Source organism: Aythya marila, assembly GCF_965140915.1.
Source record: "Aythya marila genome assembly, chromosome: 2".
Classification (NCBI taxonomy): Eukaryota; Metazoa; Chordata; class Aves; order Anseriformes; family Anatidae; genus Aythya; species Aythya marila.
Window position 1 is genome coordinate 52,806,932 of NC_139043.1, and position 27,840 is coordinate 52,834,771.

The window sequence follows — 27,840 nt, forward strand, 5'->3', positions numbered from 1 at the left end:
TCTACAGAGTAACCCCAGTGATTAAAAATGAAACAATGAGTTCAGTCAGTCAAAACTGCCTCTTAACCTCCTTCAGCCTTAGCTTACACACTCTATTAAAAATACGTGATTTAGAAATATTATTACATGCTTACAAAAATGTTTCACCGACTTTTTAAACGCCTCACTAAGTACTTCACCATTTTAATTATTCAAAAACATTTCATAAAGAATAGTGTTTCACCTGTTCAGGGAAAACAAACACATTATTAAAAGGATGCCACACTAGCTGCAGTATTCAAGAATTGTTTGCACAGTTTCAGCTCTAATGCCTTGATACAATTTAACACGGCGTACATAACACAAATAAACACTTGTAAATAAAAAGGGCAGAGCTGTTTACCGGAATATCCCCATTCTGGCCACGTTTGCTGCTCAGGAGCAAAGAAACCTGGAGAATTCTTACATGTCCACACACACTCCTCAGCCACCTGCCCTTCTGGGCTGCACGATTAGAAATCAATCAGAACTGGCAGTGGAATACCTGACTGCTGTGGTAGGTGGGGTTGAGATTTATCTAAGGTTGTGCTATACAGAAGGCATAAATTATTTCCACTGCAGCTTTTAAAACAATTCTACTAATTCAGAACACTGTAAGGACCAGAATGGTACCACATTTACAGTACTACTATGGAAAGAAACGGTGTCATGTGGAGAAATATTAAAAAAACATGAAATCGGTTACTATACAGCTAGCTACAAATCAAATTGATGAAGTGGCTGCACTTACATTTACATATCTAACATATAATAACATAGAAGAAGCATGCCAAAAGAAAAAAACATTGTCACTATTCAAAAATTCCTTTGCAGCAAGATGCATTCACAGGCCACAAGAACATAGAGCGTGTGGTGTTATCCCCAAAGTATTACATCTGGTCTTGGTAGAGAGATGCAGTCTTTTTAAGAGCATGTAGGTGAGTTATTTCCTAATTTCTCGGTCACCCCAGCCTACAGAGATGGTGAGCAAACAGGTTATCATGAAAATAGAATAAGCCATCTTTCTTTTTGCATTACTTTTCTTCTGTCACCAAGAAGAAAATAAAGAATCCAATGTGGAAAAGCCCATGAGAATAAACCTGGTTACCACAGAGGTGCTAACCCTTCCAGAATTAATGCTGATACTAAAGCTTCTACTTACGGCTGCCTCTTCCCAGCAGTGGTTGGAGGAGTGATACTGCTGCCACTCACATTTCAGGAATATTCTGCAATTCTGTATTCTAATCTGTACAGTAATAACATTTCAGGCCTGCCCCACCCCACCACCAAATAGCTGTTCTCGTGTTCAGCATATTATGGCAAATAGGGAAAACAGAAAGGTTGAACTCCTCCAATTCTCCCCCAGCAATTCATCACACTTCCATTTCAATTTGAGGAAACAACAGTCAGAAAAAAAAAAAAAAAAAAAAAAGAAAAAAGAAAAAAGAAAAAAGAAAAGAAAAAAGAAAAAGAAGATACAACTTCTGTCAATATGTACCAAGTAGTTAAGGATACAAAATGGGTTATACCAGTACTATATATATTGCCTGCTAAACTGACAATATTGACTGTACAGTGGTCACACCACATTCAGCAGAACTGAGGGTAAATTTTGCCACCTTTAAGTACAGTCAACTGTTCCATCTAAATTTACAGGAAGCAACTATTTTGATACAGCAAGTATTTCTAATGAACACAAATGCAAAGAGTTCTCCCATACCAGATGAATCATTTAATACAAAATATTCAACTTTAGTACATGTTATTTAACAACAAATTTAGCAGTCAAAATTCCACCTCGTAGGTAGAGCCTTGATAAAGGCATGTTCCAACAGGTTATTAAAATAGTACAATAGCTCAATTTACTGTCATCTGTTGGTCCTGGACTGAAAAAAAATCCACATGAATGGCAACAGAAAAAACTAATTCATTGGTTATATAAAAGAATAAAAAAAAAACACAGAATCAGAGTAGAAATCAACTTCTTGTTTTGATTTTAATTAATGCACGGTTCTAAACATCAACTTAGTTACCAATTAGCATCATAAAAATATTAATGACATTATTAGGAATATTGCTGCATGTGACACAGCCTGATCATTAATGTAAATATAGTAATTGCTTCATTTAAAACTGATTTTACCATTTATTATTTATCTGAAGGAAAGCAAAAAATAGCATGAGTGCATCTACCCTAATGAATACACTGCTCAAATGTTTAATATTCAGCTTTTATCTTCAGATAATAATTCTCTCTCCCGTCTCCAACATCACCCCACCCTTAGACAAAAGTCTGCTTGAATTTTAGCTAAGAAGGTATCATTGCCTTTGTATTCTTTCACTTGTTCCTATTTAAACTGACTCAATCAGATTAATATTACTTTGACAATAATGCAAACCAAGACAGCAAAGCAATATATAAAACCTCTGCTCAAACAGATATGCAGTCACTATTTCCCTCAATTTGCTAAATCAAGTTGATATTTAACCTCTCGTTTATAGCACACCCTTCATAAATCAGGCAATGGTGGTGACTGAAGAGATTAATTAAGCTAACTTTCATTTCATTTTCCATTTTCCATTAGCGTGGCAAATGAGCCTGGCGAATAATAAAGATAATTAAAGTTCCACCTACGTGAATTCTTCTGAGTATTGTCAGTGGCTCCCGGAGATGACATGGCAGTAAGAAATAAGCAAGTAAACAGAAGCACAGCACCGGTCAAGTGAACCCTCCGGTTACCAAGCAGCTCCCCTGATGTGCATCTTCACCGATGTAGAACAAAGAGCGATGCTCGGAGCCTGCTTTTTCAAAGCAGTAGCACCGCCACGGCCAGTTTTCAATGGGTCACTCGCGCACAGCTGCATGCACATGGATGCTCCAGCTCCCTGCCTCTCCAGAACCTGAACGTGAGCTACCAGCAGCTGTGGTACACCCGAATGCATGCATGGATTTGGGAAGATACCACATGCGGCTAAAGAAAGGGGTGGTGCAAAGGGAGAAAGCTTTGCAGGGGGTTATCAGCCCGTGACATGCAGTTACAGCATGCTCTCGTTTGACAGAGAGCTGGAATCATTTCCAAATGATTTAGAAAGGAGAAAAAGGTTCGGAGGGGCTCTGCTTTTTCTTTGTATTAGGCAATGTTCATGTGGATCTCCCCTCAAAGTATTTTTCCTTAGCATGGCTTAGCTCAGATACCCCATAAACCAGCTTACATACTATTCTTACTTCACATATAAAATATTAAAAACCTCGAATGTATTTTTTTTTAATACATTAGGAACAATCTTACCTTCTGAAAACTGCATTTTTGTATCTCATATCCAGACTACATGATCATTAAAAATTCAGATAATATTTATGCAGTTAAAAAATGTACATGGGAACTGCATATTACTGAGAATCCATGGTTATAGCGATGCTACTGTTACACAACAGTGCAATTCTGCTTCAGAAATTGTAAGGCACAGCTCAGAATTTGGCCGGCAATACCTCTTCCATTTAGGAGTGTACTCAGTGCTGCTCGAAACTGTGATAGCCATAATGATTTCTCTCGCTCTTCTTTAAAAATATCACATTTTAGACAGCTTCTGATGACAATTTTCAGAATAGAGTACAGGCGGAAGGAAATTATGTAACATACACTGCTCAAATCCTCAGCATTAGGGGAAAAATCACCAAGAGCGTATGGCCTATGGAACTCAGCTTTTATTTCGCTGGTGAAAATAACACCAAAAATATTCATGGGAAAGATTAAAAAGAAAAACATAATCACAAGATTATCCTGTTTTCAGTCTGTACTTTAGTAATTAAAGAATGAATTCCTGTTAGCACTGCAGACATAATAGGCTTCTATTTCCCACCCCCCACATCAATCGCTTAAGCATTATAGACAACTAAAATATCACACTCTTACATGTTTTGTTTTCCACAACTAAGTCTGATAGAACTTGTGTTCCCATAAAATTTATTCCTATCATCTAAATGGCTAGCTATTTATCCTGGCAATAGACAGAGAAAATCTTTTATATTGTTATATTGGCCTCCTCCACTCCTTACAAAAAACAGGATTCGGCAAGGGCTGACTCCAACACAGGGCCAAATTCTGCTGAAGCCAACAGGAGTTGTACGTGCACATCCAGGAGCCCTCTTATTTTTAGCTGCAGTGATGTCAAAATTGTTGTGACGTGTCTGACCTCTGAGAGGGCTTTTGCCCTAGTGTAACACTAGAATGCAGAGAGAGTAAAATTCAAGGGAAAAACGAAAGCCACACAAACGTATCAAAATTAAAAAATATTGGAAGAATAAACTCACTCCCTCAAAATACATAAGACAGGATGAAAGAGTATTAAGTGTCACATAAAAAACCCACAGGATTCTCTAAATATACATGCAGATGAAGCAGAATTACAAAGAAAATAAAGTGTCCTTTCTATCTGCTTTCCCCAGTCATAATTAAGATTTAAAAAAACTGACAAAGACAAGGTTTCTGAGATATCTAGAACACTAGCACTCTTTGGATTATATTAACTCATTGTCTGAATACTACTTTCAGGTGACAGCCATCACGTAAAATAAAATCCTGAAGTCTAAGCAAAGAGATCACAAACAAACAAACTGCAGAATCACATCTGTAGTGCTCAAAGTTACATTACAGCCTAAACACACAATGAGCAAAAAATAAGAAAAATATAAATAAGAAAAATAAAATAAGGAAAATATAAATAAGAAAAATAAAAAAATTAAGCATTAAACCAGAAATGGTTTGGAGTGGAATAATGAACCAGAACAAGAACCATCTTTGATCAGCTGAGTTGCAAGAACACACAGTATTTGCTCCAAGGATGGGTAACGATTTAGTTTGCTCATAAATAACCTGTTATCTGTACAGCATCCTTTTCTAAGCATTAGATTTCCTTTAAAAATTGTTCTCTATTTACAGCTTTGAACATTCAGACCAGTTTGTGATGTACATAACAGATTTGGAAGTAGATACCATTTCATGATTGACTAAGGTCCACCCAAGCCTACATGGCCGCTATTAAGGAAGCCTTGTTTTTCCCTCATCAGTTGGAAACTTAGAGAAAATGGGAGAGGGGTAAATAATTTTCAGTGTGATAGCCAGTTGACTGTGTAGCCCCCCCTTTCATCAAATCCTAATGGGAAATAATGTCCTGATGTAGTGATTCAAGCTCAAAATGTAGACATTTTTTCCTAAAGCTGAAGTAGACTTGAAAATTATTTTTTTCCCATTGAAATGTAAACTATTTCTTGCACAGAAAATATTGTCTATCCTGAAGACTTGACGTTTTTAGACTTTAACCTATTAGGAAACAAATATATTTGTAGTCATCTGCAAAATAAATGTATACTTAAGATACTATCCATTGTAGTTTGCTTCACCCCAGAGCCAATATTTAATCTAGCAAACATTTTGTTCACTTGTCAAAGGCAGCTAATTAATTTTCAGCTACCCCTACTATTCAATACAAAGGTGCTGCCAATTCCCCCAAAAAATGATATTCAGGGGGTTTGCTGGTATTGTCTGGGACAGAGTTAGTTTCCATCTCTCCTGGAACTGGCTGAGCATCTGCCCTCCAAGGAATTCATTCACTACTTCCCATCATTATGTTGAGCAGCTTTTGCGTTACCTATTGAACTGTCCTTCCCTCAACCCACAAATTTGCATTGATTTTACCCTTCTGATTCTCTTCCCCATCCTAATGGGGGCTGTGTGGGGATTAGCTGCCTACTGTGTTAAACCACAACAGGAGGACAGCAAAGACAAGCAACCACTTGCATTCTCTATGAAGGATGGACACATGCAGCCTCTACCAAGAAAGAAAATTTAAGACTTTTGCTGTTCTTGGGTATGTATTCGTATGTGGAACAAGTTTTAAAATTGTACCATAAAAGTCTGATAGCCAGATAAAATCAGATGTTTGCAACTCAGGACCACCTACTTGTGCGCCAGGGAGACAGACGTTTGCAAAGCTTTTACATCACTGCTGGTGGTGGTGTCTGCCCTGCTGGGGGAGATTCAGATATCTATGAGGCAGGATGAAAAACAGTGAAAGATCAAGAGTAAATCTCCCTTTCTCTATTTTCCCCCTTTCTTTCTTTCCTTCTTTCTTTTTTTTTCAAAGCCTTGTCCATAGCTATATCAAGGAAGGAAAAAAAGTGGCCAGAACTTACAAGTAGCTAGATCTCTGACAGTTTTAAGAAGTGTCCTGAGAATTAAACAGATATGAGAGTCTGAAAACACAGAGGGAGTCTGAAAAATGAAAATACAAACAGGAAAATCAAATGCAAGGTAGCTATAAGGACTCTTTATCATTTGGGTTTATTTTCCATCTGTCTTATCCTATTACAGCATAATGGAAGACTTAAGTAGATAAACTCATTTGTCTTTCACTCAAGGTTTGTCTAGAAGAAACCACATCTCCTATCATTCAATTCTCAAGAGAACAGTTGTTACATATGGGAGTCCTGATCAATTCTTACAACAGACAATACAGAACATCCGAAGATACAAGGCTTGATGGGATGGGAAAGAAGATGGTAACATGCATTTTTGACTAATTTTTCGGAGTATTTTCAGGTCACAGCAAAATAATGAAAAAAAAATCTGAAACCTGAATATCTGAATTCTGAAATTCTGAGTATCTGAAATCTGAAAATTTCAACTCCAAATTAGCTTTATGACAATAGAATTAAGCAATTGTTTTCCAAATGTTTTCTGGTATGCCAAAATAGGAGTTGTCCCCTTTTACATCTGCGATGAATGTCTTAAGTATTGACATTTCTGACCATGGTCACCTAAATAAAGTCTAAAACAATCAGGAAACACTCAGGAAGCACTAGTAGCAGAAGCACTGCCTATCTCTCGCTGCCTGTTTTAGAAGCAGCACACGAACAACCAAGATATCCTCCCTCCCCTATTCAACGAAGTAACTGAAATGAAAAACCCGAAAATACATTGCACCTGCAAGACTATATGAAGGTTAGGAAAAAGTTGCTGGTTTTGACAGCCATCAGAGGCCAGTGTGATAAAGAAGATCCCCAAACAAGAAGAAAAATCAATTTGACACAATTATCTGTTGAGATAGATTCCTAGTATTTCCCCTCTTCCCCAACCAAAAAAAAAGGATTGGAAAAGTGCAAATTCAACAGAAGCATCTTAGATTATGAGGAAGGATGACAAAACATCCATATTTCATATGTGACCCAATGATATAACCTAGAAGAGAAAAGCAAGAAAAAAAAATACATCTTTCCTTCCCCATCCTCTTTCTCACAAAGAGTATTTTGACAAAACTTAAAAAAAAAAAAAAATAATAATATCAGGACCTATTTGGGAGTGATCTCTGATGCACAGAGCTGGAAATGTATTTTTTTGTACTGTAAACAGAAGTGCTGAAAATGATCATATGACCAGCTTCCCTAAGCTTGAATGAAACTAATCCTGTTAAAGCTTAGAAATATGCATGACTCAGTAGCCAAAGCCGCATGCATATCTGCCCTTACAAAGTTTCTGACACCTTTCATTGTCGAAAAGTGCTGCATTACTGATTTCTAAATGGCTCCTATTGCTTACTTTTCTTTCCAGAAACATAATTCAAAACATTTCAGCCTACACCTTTTGTTTGTTTTTATTTAATAGAGATTTTTAGAAGCAATTTTTAAGTCTATCATTGCATGAAGTCTGAAGTAAACTCAGTAACATAAGTTATTACCATTGTGTAATTTAGACTATTTTTATCTTTTTTTCCCAGTATCTATCTCATTGCTCTGCTTCACTCATCCATCTTTTAAAGATATTTACAGTATTCTGTAAACATTTACTACACAGTCCTGGCTACACTAAGGGAAAAGCAATGCTAACTTTAAAACAAGCAAACAAAAGAAACAACCCACAAACATAAATTGTACCATGTCTCTAAAAGGACAGTGGAATGATTTCAAATCTCAGTGCAGTCATAAATGCACTAGATTTCAAGAATTATGAAAAAATAACCATGTTTGCCATATAATTTTTGGTTTCTCAGCTGTAAAAATGAAAATGATATGCTCTCCCCTTTCAAAACCATCGAAGAGTAAAACGCATCAAATACTAAGAACAAATACACACACAGATATTGTCTAAAATAAATTGTATATTTTGAGAAATTGCCAGGATCCATTTGTTTAAGCAGCCAGAACAGGGCAGGACGGAGTATAATCCAGCTCCCAAAAGTGGTTCTCTGAACACTGCAATTGATGCGTACTAGGAAGAAACTGGGAGACTACTTCACCTGCCCTACCCAGTGTTTTCATCCATAAACCCACCATCAGCTTTGACAAAGCTCTCTGAAAGATAACTTGTTAAAAAACAGGAAACATGTCAGGCTTTGAGATGTTTTGTCCCGTTGCATACTCACTTCAGATATACCAATGCCAGATCTGCTGGGACATCAGTCAACCCCTGCCTTATTCACAGAGATGCTTCTTAGAAAGAATCAGGAAAGCTTCTAACCTTCACTTTCTCAGCATCACAGATTACAAAATACGATATGCTTACATTTTTATAGAAAACCTCTGTGGTTGAAAGAAAAGAGACTGGAGAGGTTGGTCCTGACCCTGTATACTACAGGTACAGCAAACAACAAAGGAGAAAGTCTGGCCCTGAAAATAGTCTTTAAGCAAAAGGAAGAGAAGAATAACAAAATCCATTTTTCATGACAGAAGAGAGTACAATCTGTAGCACAAATGTGAACAAAGCTAGAAACAAATTCTAAAACATTATCTCTGCTGACAAATATAGAAATCATTCATAACTTAATATATTGTTGTGTACTTGTTCCATGCTACTTAAAGGTAATAACATCAACTACCCATAACATTAGTGGACTGTCAATACTTTCCCATGGTGCAAACAGGTATTTTTTATATATTAAAATATATATATTATATACAATATATATATATAATATTCTATATATATAAAATATAGAATAAAATATATAAATATTTTAAATACATAAATGTATGTAATTTTTATATATAAAAAGGTATTTTTATATTTATTATAATAAACACAGAGCTTTGCCTGAGCCTCTTCTTGATGACAGCTGGCATGCTCAAAGAAAATACTTCACAGGTCAATGAATCACCTCTTCATACCTTAGCACACGCAGTAGGAAATGAAAACTGAAACAATTCTTTTCCTAGGTTTCATAAAAGAACAATTTTGTTCATAAATGTTTATAAGATCACTCAAATTTACAGTGGTCCCATGCATACTAGATCTGTGTATCTGTATCTATTCATATTTATACCCACACAAAGCTCCTGGGAGAGACTGTTAAGCTGCCTATCTGCCCGTTTGTGAGCTAAACCTGCCTCGTCACAGCCTGTGGCAATGCACAACCAATATTTTTTCTGTGCTGTGGAATTATTGGGATGCATCCCTGAATTTAAATTTTCAGTCCTGTGCTGTTTTGACCCTCAGACTATACTATTTGATTTGTCAATTCCAGTGAAACTTGCTTTCTATCCTGTGCAAGGCATGAAAACTCAGCAGCAGGGATTGTAAGAGGTGCACTTGGACACAGAAAAACAACCCTCTCTTTACTGCTTCTAACATACATATTAAAGGAATGTTTTGTGATACTTAATTTCTCCACGTTCAGATAGAACGAACTTACAGGTTTATAAAACATGTTTTGATGTAAGACATCTTACCATCCTCAACCTAGAAGCCAATGCTTTTTAGCATGTAGGCATTCTAATACACAAATAGTAAGTTAATGTTATCAAAGCTGGCATTTCTGTTTGTTTTTTTTTTTTTTGTTCTTTCCATTCTAACACAAGTCAATGTACAGTGCTTTCAACTGCGTATCCACTGAAAGGTGCAAGTGTGTATAAAGGTAGCACATATATACTACTCAAGGATGCCTGTTATACACCACCTCAAAACCAAACCAAACCAAAAGAAAAAAGATCCAAAAGATCTCTCTGGATCTGAGAAGGCAGGACTTCAATCAGTTGAATAAACAACTTTCACACTGGCTTTGTTTGAGGACATAAGGGAACAGGAGTTTACAAGACATCTCTAGCCTTCTTCCAACCTCAGCGCATGTTTCCTTTCCCTTTAAGTCAGAAAACCTCAGAAGAATGACATCTAATTGATCTACATTCAGTAATTTCATGATCTATATTTTTTCAACTATTTAAATAACATTTTATTGTGCTGCCTTCTTTAATTTTTTTTTTTTATTTTTTCCTATTCTACCTTGTTTCTAACTTTTCTGATTTGACTTATTTCTCCAGAGTCCTGGAAGTAATCCATGTCCAGTGTCCACTCCCTTACTAATGGAAGCATGTCACTTCATGTTATCTTTCTCATAAACCTCTTAAGCTCCAGGTTAAATTCAATTAGATGACAGGAGCATAGTATATACTTGGTAGCATCTCCAGAACCTCTGGGCTCTGGTAATTAGAACCATTACCCAGCTCAAATGTCCAAATATACCATCTGTAGAAGGTACTGACTGCCTTCTTCTCTCTTTCCCCCAAACTGTAGTGCCCTCACTTTAAACAGCTCTTTGTTCCTGGCCTCTGTGCTGGCTATTTTATGGACAATGTTCTTGAGCACATTTCAGTTTGCACAGTTATGCAAGGATGAATTGCTTGAGGTTGTCATCTATATTGCAATATAAAATGTAAAGAATAATCTACACAACTACTCCTTATTTAATCTAAAGGTTTGAACCAACCTTTTCTGAATACAGCAAACCAAAATTACCTGCAATATTTAAGATAACATGTTATGACTGCTTTGCTCAGTGGTTCCTCATCTCATCCTTAAAATGTGTTAGGTAATGTAACACTGTTACACTGGTAACTTAGATGTGCTCCCCAGCCTTTTCCTCCTGTGCCAGCAGTTCTAGAGCCATCTAATTAGCTTTTTCTGCTTGCTTTATCAATCAAAACGAAATGATGGATCATTTTCTGCGCAAATCTAGAGAGCCTTGGAAGCAGCTTAAAAAAGAAACATGCAAGAAGGAGCCACCAGTTAGACTGGGCAAAGCTGCTACAGAACTGACACATCTGTCACTCCATAATCACGAATCCATCGTGAGGAGGAAGCTCTCACTCCCCTGCTTCTATTCAGCTGATGAAATGCATGCTGTGGTACTCAAAAATTGGCTGAAGCTCCCCAAGGCCAGAAAAAGACTGACTGAAGCCAGTCTGTGGTTCTAATTCACCACCCCCATTAACAAGAAGAATTCAGAGTAGCATCAGATCTGAGAAAGTAGATGACTTAATATTTAAGAAACCATGAAAATTTCTGTCTTCCGGGTATGGATTTCCAATCAGCTACGCACACACTGTTAAGTAGTTTAATCTCAGTTTCCTGGGATAATGTCAGTACAAACTGTTCCCGCAGTTAAAAGAAGGCATCTATTGTTAATTTTAAACCATATTGTTGCCGCCTTATAAAGAATTTAGACTTGTTCGACACAACTACTTTCAAAAATGCTAGCTATTACTTCTTTCTTTTTCTGACGTGTACAACCTTATCCATCAGTTCAACGTATGAAAAAACACAGCAATTAGGCTGACGTTTCATTTCCATTTTTAAAGATTTGTCACCACGTTTGTGCTTTTCCAGCCTTCCATAGCTTCCACCAATTCTTCTAAGTACTGTAGTATAAATTTGATCAGTTGGTTTGAAAACATCCAGCAGACCCAGAGTACCCTCTAACCTGGCCTTTCCTTGTTACAGCGCGAGATCCTACTCCTTTGCCATTGATATTGACTGTGCTAGCCACAGATTGTATTTGAACTTCTCAGTAAAGAAACAAGCAAAGCCTTTGCCCTTTTTCTTGGAATCTGTTTGCAGTTTTTTCCCTCTTTGTACTACGTAAAAACCTCTTGGGTAGTAAGAGGAGCCTTCATAACTCGTATTGGAAATCTGTATCCATCTATATGAACCAGTTACTTAGTTTGGTATACATTTCAAGGTAGTTACACAGCTAACACCTTCCATTTGCATGAAAATATTCATCTTTGTGAAATAATTTTAACAGTGTCACAAGAAGGTATTATCTCTATGGGGAAAAAAGGAGAATCCAAGAAAAGTAACTTTGAAAACCATCCTCCTGATTTCTAGAAACTCATTTAAACCCCTTAATCAATACAAACAAGAATAACAGGATTTGGTATTCTCCCAAGCATCAGGTACTACAAAGTAGCTGCCTCGTGGAACAGAACAAGCTTAGCATTATCGTTGGTTTTGTATTGAGCTAGTCTGTGTTGAAAGCTGTCAAATCAATGAAAAAAAAAGAGTTGTTATGGTAAGCTACAGATAAAGTGACATTTTACATAATCTGTGTTGCTTGTCTGTTAATGTTAGCTTTATTATTTTCCTTTTTTTTAGCATTATGAAAGGATGAGATAGTAATGAACTGAAAAGGCAAAGAGGAATGCAGTTGATAGAAATTTCCAGCCCTTCTTTCAATCTGAAGAGACAATTAATTGGCGTAAGTCAACGTACTTGACTTTGTTCTCAAAAATAAAGACTAGTCACAAAGCCACAGTCACACCTTATTCAAAGCAAAAGATTATAGTAATTCTCAAGCTGATCATACATTAACATTAGTAGGTAGAGTAAACCTGAATTTAAAATTTACTGAAAATGGTAATGTGTTCCACCTACGCATCACAGTACAAAGCAATAATACGTGACAGAGTTCCTAGCCATTGCATATTGTTTAGGACAGTATGTATCTGCATTTATATCCACGTTTGAGCCAAAAAAAAAAAAAAAAAAAAAAGTATTTGTCTGATGTAGCATAATACTGTGAAAATATCCTAGAACATCTAGACAAAAGTCTAACAAGTAACAGCCTGCAACACATGTTAAAAATACATTCATGCTAGAAATGACAGTTAACAGAAGACTAAGCTCTTAACTTCCAAAATCGAAGACCAAAGCAGAGACTTGAATTAGATGCCAAATCTCTGAAACCTGGCTAAGACAACAGTAGCCTCTGTGTTCTTCCTATGATTATGACTCTCCCAGTGAAACCAGTAGCAAGAACAGGTAAACTTAAAAAGAAAGAGCCTGCTGGGTTTGAAATAACATTCACGTTACCAAATGTAGAACTGGAACAGCTCCTTATTAGTTTAATTTAGAAAAGAATTACCGTAATTCTTACAAATATTCAAGTAGAAAATGAAAAACAGGACTTACCTTTGAAGGTCTCAAGTTCCTTCCTGTTGGAGAAAAGCAGAATACAAAAAAATAAATAAAATTAGAATAACTAAGACTCATTAAAAGATTCAAAGCAAAGAATTCGAGAATCTCATTTGTAAGGGTAATACTATTAAGTGTGCTTACCTAAATCAAACTTGATCAACATGTTTAGAAATCAGGCTACCACATATTCATAAATATGCATAATTATACGAGCATTACATTTTTATATCTATCCACATAATTTCTAAATACACTGTTACAAAAATCACCAAGACTTCAGATACTAAAACATCTATTGCTTAGCAGAGCTTTGCCAGTGTATAGCTTAGTGAGTAACAATCAGAGGTCCATTTTCACCAATGCTGTTCAAAATTCTTTTGGGAGCTGCTAAGGACAAAAATTTACAACTTCATTTGCTCAATTACAACACACTTTAAGGTCAAGAGAAGCATACAGGGACATTCCTCAGAGGAGAGGACTTTAAAGTACAAAGAGTAACAGATAATGCATTACTCGGGTACCAGAAAGCTAAGAAATCAACAGCAACTCTATCTTTTTTCCTTCACACCAGGTCACATTCCACCTTCAGTTGTGAAGCAATTTTGAACACAAAGCATATAGGTAAGAGAAATAGTTTCCCCGTTTCCAGGAAATTGCAAAATGCTCTATTTGCCATTGCTACAAAGTACTGATTCATCATGAATTTGGAGGCTAAAGAAGAATCTAAGTAATAGCTTAAATAAGGCTGAGTGCTGGCCTTTTCCTTACAAAAAGGCTCACAACGAACATCTTTTCAGCCTGTGCCTTGCAGACTTCAGTCCCATACACATAATAAGCCTAGTTAAATCCCAAATTTTGAATGCAAAAGTGATTTTAAGTAAAATAAAACAGAATACCTGAACTAACAGTTCTCCAGATAAATGCTTCTACTCACTACCCACAGATGAATACATATGCTTCAGTCATTACTGTGTCACCTACAATATAGACTTTTTCACAGTACATATGCTATGCCATAATAATTCCTTCTCCTCCCTAACAGATGATGCACTTCAGTATTTATTCTTGCACTGACAACAGATAAAGCTATTTTAAACCTGAAACTATTTTCCAGGCAGGATAAAATATTCCAAAAGCAGTGAGAGAATGCATTTACCTCCACATTTCCAGTGAACATCCCGGTTTTGTCACCAAATGGCCAAGATAGATCTCTGAGAGAACGTGTACTTTACCAGCAAATAAGCTGCCACGTAAGTTACAGCAGCAAAGCCTGAATTCTAACTTCCTGTGAATATCTATTACTCTTCCTGCTTCTCCTCCATCCATTTCTCAATCTAGTAATTCCCTTTTTTACCAGCGAACAAAAGCTACCTCTCAATACCTATGATTTGCAGGTTCATATGCTAATAATTTTTTCCTATCTTGTGTACTTTATATATAAATACAAAATTCTTAAACACTCAAGTTGTATTCCTTCTGTTTAAATAATGGCATACTATTCGACAAAACAATCACAGGAAATGCATATTTTCCACAGACTGAAGCAAAAACCATACTGAGGAAACATCTTGTGAATTTAAGAGGAAAAAACCTACAGTAGTTGCTCCTAAAACCAAGAGGTCTTATGCCACTTGTCTCCAAAAAGGAACACAGAACAATTACTGTCATTGTGTTCAAGTATACTAGCAAACAAGATGGTAATAGAGTAACCAACTGACACCAATATTCGATGCTTTTATCTTAAAACACAGAATTGTCCCTTTCAACTGACCATTTTAGGGTTGATTCATTAGGGTGCTGACATTATAACCACATGTATAAGAGACATTTGTTAGGAAAGCTGGAAATGAATAGTCAACCAAACCTTTTTTAGATTATGTATCTCTGAAAAAAAAATAAAATAATTAGCATATAGTAAAAGTAAAGATTTGGAATTTAAGAATCTGCATTTCCTAGTATCTTCATAGCAATTCAGATCCAGACTAACGATCCTTTATATCCTAGACAACACGAATCAATCCTGTCTTGTGGTTTCTCTTAACACTCTAAGTAAAAGACATGTTCAAAAATACATCTTAAAAAACATGCTCAATGAAAATATGCTCTGCATTACCAATGCATATGGTTCTTTTTAAATCAAATTATTCAAATAAAAATTTCAGAGTTTTAAAATTTCAATCCTAAATCTTGTTCATTATTTGCCTTGCTAAGAATCAGACACTAAATTTAAAGTGTAAAGGAGACTATGACTTGCAAAAATACTGGAAAAACAGTTGGCTTCAGATTAAATCAACACATTTACTAGAAGAATAATTACAGAATTCTAGACATATGCACACAAAAAATGTACTACAATATGTTCATTTCTCTTTCTCTGTGTAAGTAAATAAATTATTTTTTATTTAGTCATAAATTGGCAGGAAGAATACACAAGCAACAGATAAATCTTACATCTTCTCTATGAAGGTAGAAACAAAAGTCATCTGCAGAAGTAAATACAGTGAAGTTGCATTAAGAAAGAAACTGTATATTTGGAATACACAGTCTGTAAAGGAAAAAGCAGCTTGGTAATGAAAACAACAAAAAAAGATGAAACTGGAAAAAGAGTTTCAGAAAATAGTCTTTTAAAAATTAGGTTAAAAGGCAAATGGGGGAAAAACTTGCACCGGATCAGGCTTGGATGAGTAGGTAGGATTGCTGCCTCTTATTTTAGGTCTTACCATATTAAATTACCAGCTTTGATGCTACGTATTACATTTTTGTATTTGTTTTCCTTTTACTTTAAATTGCTCATTCTTTGAGATCATATTTTCTATTAGGTTTATACAAAAGCGACAGCAACAGAGCTCAGTCTTTGACAGTTTACTAACAACATCATACTAGTAGACAAAAGTGCAATATAATGAATCATCTCAGCAGAGGAGTTCTGTCAACTGCTCCAGCTCACGAGTCTATTATCCTATGCATATTTTTTAGAAGAAAAAGCTAGCCTTTTTCCCTATCCTATTTGTCTAAATATTTTAAGGCAATTGAAAGTTTTCAATGGAAAAATGCTGTTGGATTTCAGAGTTTTTGCCACCCCCCAAGCAAATAAAGGGCAACAATTGTCAGGAAGTTGCACACAGTTGCATAAGCCTGGTTTTGCACTTCAAGATAACACTCAGGTGAGGAAAGAGGTGGTATTCAGGTATAGTTTAATGCCAGCATAACAGATACAAATCAGGTTCTCATTCCCTTTTGAGCATGATGGCTGTAGGTAAATTTTAAGATAAACGCCTCCATGCACCGTGTCCAAAGAGGCACAGCTAATACATATCTCATGGTTCAAAATAATCAAGAGCAATGAAATGAAAGCACCATAACCCAAGAGATCATCGAGAATTTCTCTGAAACATCCTATCGAAAAAATTAAGACCTGAGCCAGAAGTACAGAGGAAAAGGATGTATACAGACAGTAATAAAATACAGTACCCCATTTTAGTCTGAAGTATCCATTTCATATAAATTTTTACTTGCAGAACTACAATAAATTCTGAAATGAATTAAAACTGTAGTAGCTGGAAACACTGCCAAGACAGGAAGTATCCTCTGAATTACTACTTGTAAATTACCCTGGAGTGTTCTAATGATAATGTTGTCAAGTGGTCTTCTTCATTTACAGAAAAGTTGAGCTTCAGGGTTTGTGGTGAGAATATATAATATCAGAGACTACAGGTGAAGAAGACTGTCTAAAATATATTACTAGTCCCACAGAATAACTCGTGAGCACAACTTACAAAGCCACTTAGAAGGCAAATACAAATTCCCAATTACCTTCCCATTCCCTCAGATGTCTCACTGCACTCTTAGATTAACCCTGCTTTATTCACTGGGCAGAAGAGATGTACATGAGGAAGATGATCCTATCAGATACTGCTGGTAAACAAGAATAAACCCAGGAAGAGGAATATGGGAGGAGAAGGAGAAGAAAGAGTGGGAAAGCAAGTAAGGATCAGAGACAAATGCTCGCTGAAAGCTTCCAGCTTCACAAACTAGAGCTGCCTGTAAAGATACAGACAAGAATTAAAGTCCTGTAGAACTTTAAATTCAAGTTACAGAGATATCACATCATTCCTCCAAAATCACACCTTGTAGCTTTGATTCAACTTGACCAGAAATTAAGATGGCAGATTCTCAGAAGTGTTTTTGTTTGGTTTTGTTTGTTGTTTTGTCTTCATGAACAAAACCTTAACAGAATGGAAAGAGAATATTGAAGTACCTAGCTTAAGAGCTTACTCATCACCCAGTAGTCTTGCAACTTAGGTGAAAACAAGGAATATTCACCCCATTATATTGTCGCTACCCAGCTGAGGAATAGAATGGTCACCACAAAAACACACGTCTTGTTGTACGTTTGCACAGCGTTGCACATTGTTTTGAGCAGGTACCCATACGGGAAATTATTAAAGATTTAAGTAGCAGATTAAATGATGTCAGCTCAAAGCTATGAAACGCTTCTGTAAGGGGATCATCCTAGCTGTCAACTGTAAACGATGAAGAATTATCAGCAATTCCTTGGCTACTTAGTTCATTACAAATTCTTATTTATATTCTTTAAACAATGGCTTTTCAAAAGACTGAGACTATTCTCTGTATTGCCTCAATTTAACCAATGTCATCACTAATCACTAAATATTGACCATATGATCCCAACCCACAGAATCAATGATAAATACCTAGCCAAATAAGAATGTAGATTAGAAAACTAATAATCCAGTGTAGTCAAAACCATCCTGCTTCAAGTTACTCAAATCAATGGGAATTTAGATTGCTCACCAAAAGTAAGAAAAGATTCTTGGATTCTACTGTACCTTGCAATGGGCTGTAACACTAAGATCAATTTTCCAAATGCAATAAAACACTAGGGAATTCAGTTAAATAACTAGAGAGCACAGAAACACCAAGTTCTTTGCAATGATGACAGCAGGCAGAATTGACATTTCCATATTTCATCTCCAAGGAAAGAGTAGGCAGATAAGAAAGCAACAAAGTCATAAATGAATGTCAGGAATGATTTTATAGCACGAATTCTGAAAGTAGCAGACAGTCAATAAACTCAAACAACTAGATTCATGTGTAAATAAAAAATAATCCCCAAACAGTACACAGATGGTAAAAATTGAGTATTAAATTTGAAAGATTTTACAAAGAAATGTGTTTATAAATGTTGAGTTGTAAACACTACATACAAACAAAAATGAACACTTAAAGAAGGTATACTTGCTTATCTGCAGTGTCATTTAAAGGTATTTCTGGGACCTACCTATACTCAAAGCAAAACCTTAGAAATACCACATTTCACCTGTTACATCTGGTACAATTAAATTACCAAAATTATATTTAAATAATTGTCTTCTACAGACTGATTCAATCTTTAGCCAGCTAAAAAGCAGATGGAAGGGCTTTAATTTTGATTTTATCAGAAGAAACAGAATCCAAAAACCTGAGAACTCAAAACTTGTGTCACTTGTACTAAATCATTTTCTGTGCAATGTAATGTTCTGTGTACTTAGGATTAGCACTTCCGATAACAAAACAAAAATGTTTTCCCTCTGACAGATTGCTTCAGCATCCTTTTCATATCACGTAGGTCAACTATGACTTTAAAATACCTTTAAGACTGAATAGATTTAAGGAGTAAAAATCAATAAAAACAAAAGCTACTGCTAAAATACTGTTAAAATTGAGCAGCAAAGAAGGTTTTCTATTTGTCTGAAGAAGCACTGACTACAGGTCATGATTCTCCATCATGAAATATGAAATTGTATTCAGGGAAAAAAAAAAAAAAAGAAGAAGAGAAAAGCCCTAAGGAATCTAAATACTTCTGCAGTAGAGTTTTTTTGTTTTGTTTTGTTTTGTTTTTTTGGACTTCTGTATTCAAATGGAGCTACAAAAGCAGCTAAAGTCTTTCCATATCTTCAAGTGAGATTTCTACATCAACTTAATTCTGGAAGATAGAATGGATCAATGCCAGATTTATTTTTCATAACAGAACGGTAAACATCAAGTGGTAGTTGACAATAAATACAACTAAAACCAAGTACCACCCTGATATACTCAGCATTTTCAGATTATAGTGAAAGCATTTCTCTTTTGGTGTTTCAAACAAAGAAGGAAATGTTTATCTTGATGAAGAACATTGGGTGGTCACCTTTTAGGTGTTACATTCAAAAGAAAAACAGGAAGATGGCATTAGAATACAAGAAAACAGTAAAGTCAAACCAGTGAAATCTTTAAAAGCAAGCAGGCACTTTGTCCTCTTTTAAGAGACTGACACAGATCATTCAGCTTTGAAATGCACTCCAAGCTGGAAATTGAAGTGTGGGATAAATTGTAGCTCCCTCTAAAAGATTATGCCTTCAGATATAAGGCTTTCCAAAGCACCCAGTTCTTAAGGGTTTGCTGTCATTCTGTTGATATTCAAAAAGGGAGTTAGTTTTTATTTTATTTTTTATCTTGGTATGCAACATCATTGAATCACCAAAGGATAAATGTAACAGCAGAGTTTTAGTTATTTTTATCGTACAACCAACAATTTAGAAATCAAAGTTGAAAGCTGAAATCAGAGAGGAGCTACAAATACCACCACCACCAAAGGTGACATCTTTGATTTGTAATAGAAAAGGGTTCCTGCAGAGCTGATTTTGGTCAACAGCCACACACCAAAACCTCGACCCTACTTTAACTTGGCCACCAATTTCCCTATAGGCATTAAAAGTAAATAAGTAAATAAATATCATTATTCAAGAAGTGGTCAAATTTTATTCCAAAGTGACATAGTAACACGGAAAAAAAAAACAGTAGTAAGAAAAAAAAAGCCCGAACCATATATGCACTCTCTACCTAGAAGTATGTTGTGTTCTACACAGCATGAATGCAATTGGGGCAGTTAGTTGCAACCTGTACCACTTCAGGCACCATCACCACATCCATTTGACAAAGGCATGAAAAAGCTTCTCTAAGAGATATTCTAAGAGGTATTTTACAATTAATACACTTAAGACATTTTTTTTGAACAATTTTCAAACATTTTTTTTCCCCAAACAAATTAAAAGGAATTATTGAGGACCTCAGGAAAAAAAAAAAATCATACTGAAGAGAGATGGAATGTATCTGGAGAAACTTTAACTGTTGCTCAAAATCAGAGAATAGATTTTAGCGTGGTAATGACAGCTAAACCTTGTTCTGCCACTAGCCACAATGAATTAATTACTTTCATAAATAAGGTAGTTTTGAGGTGAGAAAGAGTATAAAGCAATGATCAGGGCAGTCCTAAACCATCTGTTTCTATTATTGGTACAGTAAGTCTGGACACGGAATGCCTGGTACTAGCAGATTGACACGATTTACAGATTACACTCAGTAACCAGCACTACATAGAGGTAGAACAGAGTCACGAAGGACTGATATAATGTTCAACATTTTCTAAAAAACATCAATAAAAGCTTCTGTGAGATGCAGGGGATCCCTGACAAGCATTCAATCCTTAATTACAAGTCACAAAATTCAACAACAAAAAAGCATTTATGCCTATAAAAAAGAAAACAATATAGGAAGAGGGTACACAATAAATCTCTTAACTATTTCATTGTCTTTCTGCATCAAGCAAATCCCATCATAAAAAAAGAGCAAAATTACAACAACTTTGAAGTGATAGAAGTTATACCGCACATTCCCACTTCTCAATTAACAGAAAAAATGCCAAAGACCTTAAAATCTTTTGCACTGCTATTTATAAAACCTGGCCTAATATTTAAAAATATATATATTTGGAGCACTTACAGGAGCAAAATTTACTAATAATGAAGCAACCTGCTTCTTTGGGTTTGATAAATACAAGATACTGTACTGCAGGTATTCTTGTAGACAAAATAAACTCAGAGTCCTAAAATTACACAAAAGGAAGCACAACTATCAGGGACTTTATGCAAAGCTTGTGCAAAAACTGATCCTCAGTTTTTCAGGATCAGTAGGGATTCCCATTCCGCATGTCTGTCCAAAGTACAATAACTGATATAGAATTAATATAAAATTAATTCCAGCCAGCTATTACCATGAAAATACTTGGTACTGATTGTGTGCTGTATATAGACCATTGAATAGCAGAATGGAAAAGATTGCAATGTGAACTCCATTTGGCACAAAGTAATAGCCATATGATTAATGTCTAATGAAAACTAAATCCAGTCATCCACAGCATGACTACTGTGACAACTGTCCTGAAGATAAACTTTCAGCATCCATCCTTGTAAATTAATTATTTATGCTCCCACTTACATGAAGGTATAGCTGCTGAAACTCTAAACCTGCTGGAAGACCAATCAAGAAGAATATGGCAAGCAACCTTACTTTGATGAAAATGTTTATGAGAACTATGAAATGTAGCTAGAGTCTCAGAAATAATTTACAGTACATTTAATGCTCAAAGGAAAAATAAATATGTCTGAAACATATGCAACAATAATATATTTTCTACATATCAAAAATCCATTTGACAAATTAATATGTGAAGCTTAGAAACATTGTAAAGCTACAACTCCAATTTATCACTACCAGATGGGAGGCAGTCATCACTGAAGACAGAGTACTGTTCTAGCTTATTGCTTGGGGAACATCATGGGATCTAAACAAAGCCTGCACACATGCAAGTCTTCTTTTAGGCAACACGATTTTGTATATTGCAGGGTACCCTACTACCCATTCCATCTTCTCTCTTCTGACCTTGGTAAAATAAAAATAATTTAGGTAAACGAGATCATTTATAATGATACTGCAGTAGGTATAGATAATATCTGAAATCAGCACACAGGAGAAAAGTAATCCTACCTTTTTTTATTTTTTCATATTAGTGAGTAAATAACGAATAATTGTGCCAAGTATGAAGGAACTTTTCCAAAAAGCAGGTTGGTCTGAATTGTCTGAAGAAGATTTTTGGATTTACTTTTTGAATGCTTATTTGGGCAGGCCTAACGTAAGACGTGTCAACTGCAACAATCCTTATGACCCCCTGTGTTCGATCACAGTAGTAACTGATTAAGACATTTTCTCACATACGCATTTCTAATCTATACAACAAATTTCATACCCTCTTGAATGTGAAAGTGCATCAAACCTTCTCCTCCAGGAGCATAAAAACAAGATGTCATCAGCATGGAAATTCCTCAGACTGTCAGGCTCCTCGACTACTGTGTTAGTTACCAAAGCAGAGGGTTACAATTTTTCTGATATCAAATATATCTTTAAAAATCAAAAAAGAAAATTTAGGTATAAATATACAGATTAAGAACATATTTTCTCTTTACGTAAAGCATTTCTTTAAATGTCACCAGAAAGGGAAAAAAAAAAAAAATTAGTCCCACTGAGGTTTGCAGTATTGCTAAATATTCATCTGTTGAAATATACCCAAACAAGAAGAGACTCGGGACTTTAGATATCTTTCATCGTTTTCCTTTTATGTCTGTTCTCAAAGCAGACAAGTAATGAAAACAAAGGATTCTTAAACTGGGAATCCGAAAAAAATTAAGATTCAGACAATTATGTTTAAAGTTAAATGCCATTATAAAATGTATTCATTCATTTCCAGTGACAAGGGACTCTTTACTTAAATGAAATACATTTGTACAAAATGCTACTGTTAGTCATCTCCTTTTAATTGATAAAATTTTTTGCTATTTTTCAAAAAGCAAACAAAACCACCCAAACCAACAGTGATCCATCTGACATGGATACAATTGGTACTAATAGCTTCATAGCTTCAGGACAGAATCATTTCAGCTCATACCATAAGCCTGCAATTTTGAGCATATAAAAATTAGCACAAAAGTGAGCTTCTGACACTGCTTCCTGAACGACACAGTGCACTGTCTTGGGAATGCAGGAAGTGCCGTAGGACACTGGAGGGATGCAAGGAGTTATCTGGAATCAGAAACTGTGCGTCCTCAGGAGGACAGCTAAGAGAAAAGAAGTAGAATTGTGCTTGAGAAAAGGACAGGAAACAAATGGCATGGTTTAATGCTAACGTGTGTGCAAATGACTGCAGCAAGACTAACCAGAGAAAGCAAAGGTGGAACCTGGACTCCATACAACAATAGTGGTGCCCTGATCAACTAATTTAAGAAACATAAAAGAGAATATTAATCAGCACACAGTAAATCAAGCAATTCCCTCCATCCCCAGCTCCAGCCTTTACAATACATAGTGGAAAACACCATGGATTGATGAATCTACGTTTAAACTAGTACTCAACACAAAGACAAAAGGGAAAAAAATTGATCTGTTTTAACAGAAAGAAAGTTGCTCTACTTAACATAGAGACCTATTTCTGAAATTCAGTTCCCATAGTTACCATAAGCTGCATTTCAAAGGTTTAATGTTGACCTAAAGCACTTTTTTCTCCATCGTTCATACAGAAAGATTTTTCAAAAGACTTCAAATACATGAGCTTCTTGCCTAATCTCTGACATAACTTTACAGTAAAATAAGTTTTTTGTTCCACTCTAAAAATAACCACAGTTTCCAAGAGTTTGTGTTCATCTCAGTTTTCATCCCTCTATGGTCAATGCACAGGAAATACATTCTTATACAAAACCATTTAATCCCTGAAAGTAAATTTCTGTGTTGGAGAGAGAGCATAGGCTCTGGAACCCCAAACTTGATTCTTTACTGTTACCACAGTAAAAACCCCAAGCACTAAAGAGAGCAGCAGCGAGCCTGAGTTCCAAACACATACAACAAATCACACTCACATTAAGTTAACTGGCTGTTCATTCTTCAAGTATCTACACTGGCAAGTGTCATTCTAGTAATGAGTTGGCAGTTAATTTCTTACCTAAATAAATACTGTGGCAATGATCAACCAGAAATTACCTGCATTTTTCCTGTTTTGTCTAGATCTGACCAAAGGTAATCAGCTTACAATTATGTTCAGTAGCTTGCTTAGCATTCTATTTATAAAACTGATTAGATGCTAAGCAGAGCAGGCAGCAGTTTAACACTTTATTTTGATGCTGAAAGCAGAATCTGGGGGAAGGGAAGAGAGAGCGGGAAAGGAGGGGAGGGATTTAAGTGAGTGAGAGGACAAACCAAACTCAGAAAACTTCAGAAAGATTACAATGTTTTGGGGAGTATAAATCTACTGTTTTATGCACATTTAAAATTGTGTGTGTTAGTCGGTTAAACAGCACAGATTTAGAATTTTGAAAATATTACTAAGAAATATTTAATTATTTATATAAGTTAGAACAAGTGAAAATTGAGACATGTTGTCTAGTGTTGGCTCTTCCTGGAGAGAGTGAAAATAGTGTTGTACAGACTTTGGAATGAGAAAATCCAGGTTGCAGGAAAATGACAAGAGCATTGATGTGGGCCTGAGGTTCAGCTCCCTGAAAAGGGTATGAAAAACTGAAGGGCATGACATGAGTAGCTGCTGGACGTGATGGATAGCACCATGAGGGATGGTTGCATTTCTCAGGTAGTTAAAGGGGAGTTACATCAAAAACAGCCAAACAGCCACACAGCCACAGACAATTGGAGGGGACCTTCAAGGTACTGGGAGATTTCTGGGAGGCAGAACTTGCAATCTTAAACAGTATGTAAGGTAATCATATGTGTAACACCACAGAGAGCCAAGATTCTTTCAATAATGGCAGCAGAAATAATATATTTGAGCAAAGGTGTAGCAAACCAAGACTGAGGGGGAAGAAGTTGTTAGGGCTGCGTTTTTCATTTGGGAGGAGACTGGAAGGGGAGAGAGAGAGAAGGATGGCAAAAAGGAAGATCAAGAAACAGGAAAATGGATATGGTATGCAAAATGCAACCAGTAGTGTCTGGCACAGTCCTGACCTTGATCAGAACTTCCTAATTAGGACCGTAAACCAAAACAGTTGTTCTGACCACACCACATGAGTCAAACCTGCTTCCACTGTGATGAGAACCACGGAGAGAGACAGGGTGCTTCCCCTGGCTAGCAGAACACAGGGCTGGTCAGATCAAGCAACCTGCTTATTCCTACTTAAATGCCTGCTCCAGGTCGATCAGCAACTGCATCTACCCTTGCTTGTCTATCAAAAATCATCTGTGACAAATTTCTTCAGTTTAACTCTTCATTTCCTCATCTACATAACCAAATTATTACTACTTTTCTTCCCTCTACTTATTTTTGGCACTATCAGTAACAAACACAAGAAAGACAACAGTTAAGTATTTTAAGCTCCTAACTTTTACCTCTTGCTATGTCATCTTTTATGTAAATGTGAAGTGTAAGAGTTGGAGGTTCTGTGGTTAACTTTTCACACAACTGGACTTCGATTCTTAGTAGTAATGCCCTGTCTTTGCGAGTAAGGGTATGGCAGGAGAGCAATAACTACCATATACAATAGATGATGCTCATAGGATAGGATAGGAAAATACAGTCACTAGCTTTACAGGTTACAATATGTGGGAAAAAAAACAAACAAACAAACACACACACAAAACAGTGCAAAGGATTAAAACAAACAACAATTTATCAGTGCCTATTAACAATTGCCCTTACTCCAACTGTTTCTTTGATGATAATACAACACAACTTCACCTTCTCAATGTAGTGATAATTTCCAAATTATCTGTTTGTCACCAAGAGTTAGACCAACATTCAATTTATTACAAATTTGCAACTTCCTGTCAACAATTATCATTTCTTTAAAAAATTCTAAAAGGGGGATTGTATTGTATAAGAAAAAAAAATCTCAGTAGGCTTATAGTTTATGCCAACCAATATTTATAGCAATTGTTTTATTTACCTTTTTGTTTTCTTGTAGTTTTCCAGCTGTAATGTCTGCATGCATTTGTATCTTTCCAATTCACACTGTTTACATAGGTCTTCAAGACACAATAGATGATTCTCCATTTCCTCAAAGCTTGCCTCTAGACGGGCTATAAGAAATATTTACATGAACATCAAATTGTATCAATAGATGGACAAAACCCACCCAAACAGAAATGGGAATTCATAAAAGTAAATAAACGATTAACATGGTAATAATTGCACATATATAAATGGCTCAGAACACATAAACACATTTCAAATCACAGAGGGGAGAGTGACAGCAGAACCATGTTAAGCAAGATCTAACTGAGGCTCCCTTTGCAGCGAGAAGCGTATTTTCCCCAGCATCTTAGTCTCAAAGACTTATTGTCCATACTTAGTGAAATGAAGCATCCCAAATTCGTAATTTAATTTTGCTTGTCAGGCATGTTGCCATTTTACTACTACCTGCTTCGTACCAACCTGAGGAAGGAAACTTTGCTGACCAAGACCAGTAGTAATCTGAAATTATTCAAATGAAGTAAGGCATACTGGAAGAATTTTAACTCTTACAAAACCTTGCGAAAATATAAAATGCCAGCTTTGAAAATTTAATAATGAAGACACACCAATAGACAAATCTCTAGACTTACCTATCTTACATAACCAAACACAAAAACCCTCTCAATCTCTTCTTTTAAATTGAGACTCTAATGAACTAGTCACTCTAGGATACAGCTATGTGAACACGGGACTACTATAGACATTCGATACCGACATAATGATTCCTTTACCAGAGAGAAGAAGAATTACATTTACATGTTTACAAATGAAACAAGCAAAGAGTAGATGGGAGTTCAGAGACACATGCTAATCCATTACAATAGATAAACTTGATTGTCAATGCAAAGAACTACAGAGATGATGGAAAGAAGTAGCAGAAAAAGCTAAAGTAACTCTAGTTTTGGCAAATGGCCTGGTTTCATCTTTGCCTAACCAAGACAGAAGCAATCTCCATGAAGCAAGACAATAACTAGTAAGCTCAAGGCAGAAAAAAAGTGATTTATCGTGTTTTGGTTACACAAAAGAAGGAAATGGCAAGCTGAAGACATCAATGTAAAATCCCCAGTCCTGGTCTGGCTTTCCTACTTGGAGCCTATCTTGAAGTGCAGAAAATTTCAGCTTTCTTGGCCATTGCTCAACTAGAAATTGCTACCCTAGTGGTTCCCTCAGTAACAGCAGAAGTTAAAGACTCTGTAAACAAATTCCCTAGCATGCGTATTCATACATTCAGCTGCAATTCAGCTTTATAAGATTTTTTTTGTCCCTAAAAAGAAAGTAAAAAAAAACGCTCCACAGCAATCAGAAAAGTAAACACATGACATAATCTATCATATCAGCACAGATTACTTGAAAGAAGGTTGTTAAAAATTAACATGGAAACAAGTTTGAGGAAAAATGTTTTCAGTTCTACCGATTACACTGTAGAACATGCATTGTTTACCACACACTCAACTTCCTCTCTCACAAAATCCAAATGTATTCAACAGGTAATATCATGACTGCTTTTATGATTGGTGGCCCCTTTTTCCTTAAAAAAATGGACTTTCCTGAGTGCATTAAAATCCAAATGGCTCTATTATGTTAACTTGCCTTTCAGAATGATTGCTCACTTATTAATTTGCAAAACTCACAAACACGGCAGGGTTCGAGATACTTTAGTAAGGTACTTACCAACAACTGTTTTTTCCACTT

At 35.8% G+C, this 27,840-nt stretch overlaps 1 protein-coding gene across 1 annotated transcript in view; it reads right to left on the bottom strand.

Annotated features, from left to right (window-relative positions):
• The window catches only part of DTNBP1 (dystrobrevin binding protein 1), a 69,294-nt gene that overhangs the window by 26,809 nt on the left and 14,645 nt on the right, over positions 1-27,840 (bottom strand). Inside the window, exons 6-7 of the mRNA XM_082753911.1 lie at positions 26,081-26,213; positions 13,257-13,279 (exon numbers count right to left, since the gene is read on the bottom strand). Of these exons, the coding sequence (XP_082610037.1) occupies positions 13,257-13,279; positions 26,081-26,213 (156 nt within the window). The remainder of the gene's footprint in view (positions 1-13,256; positions 13,280-26,080; positions 26,214-27,840) is intronic.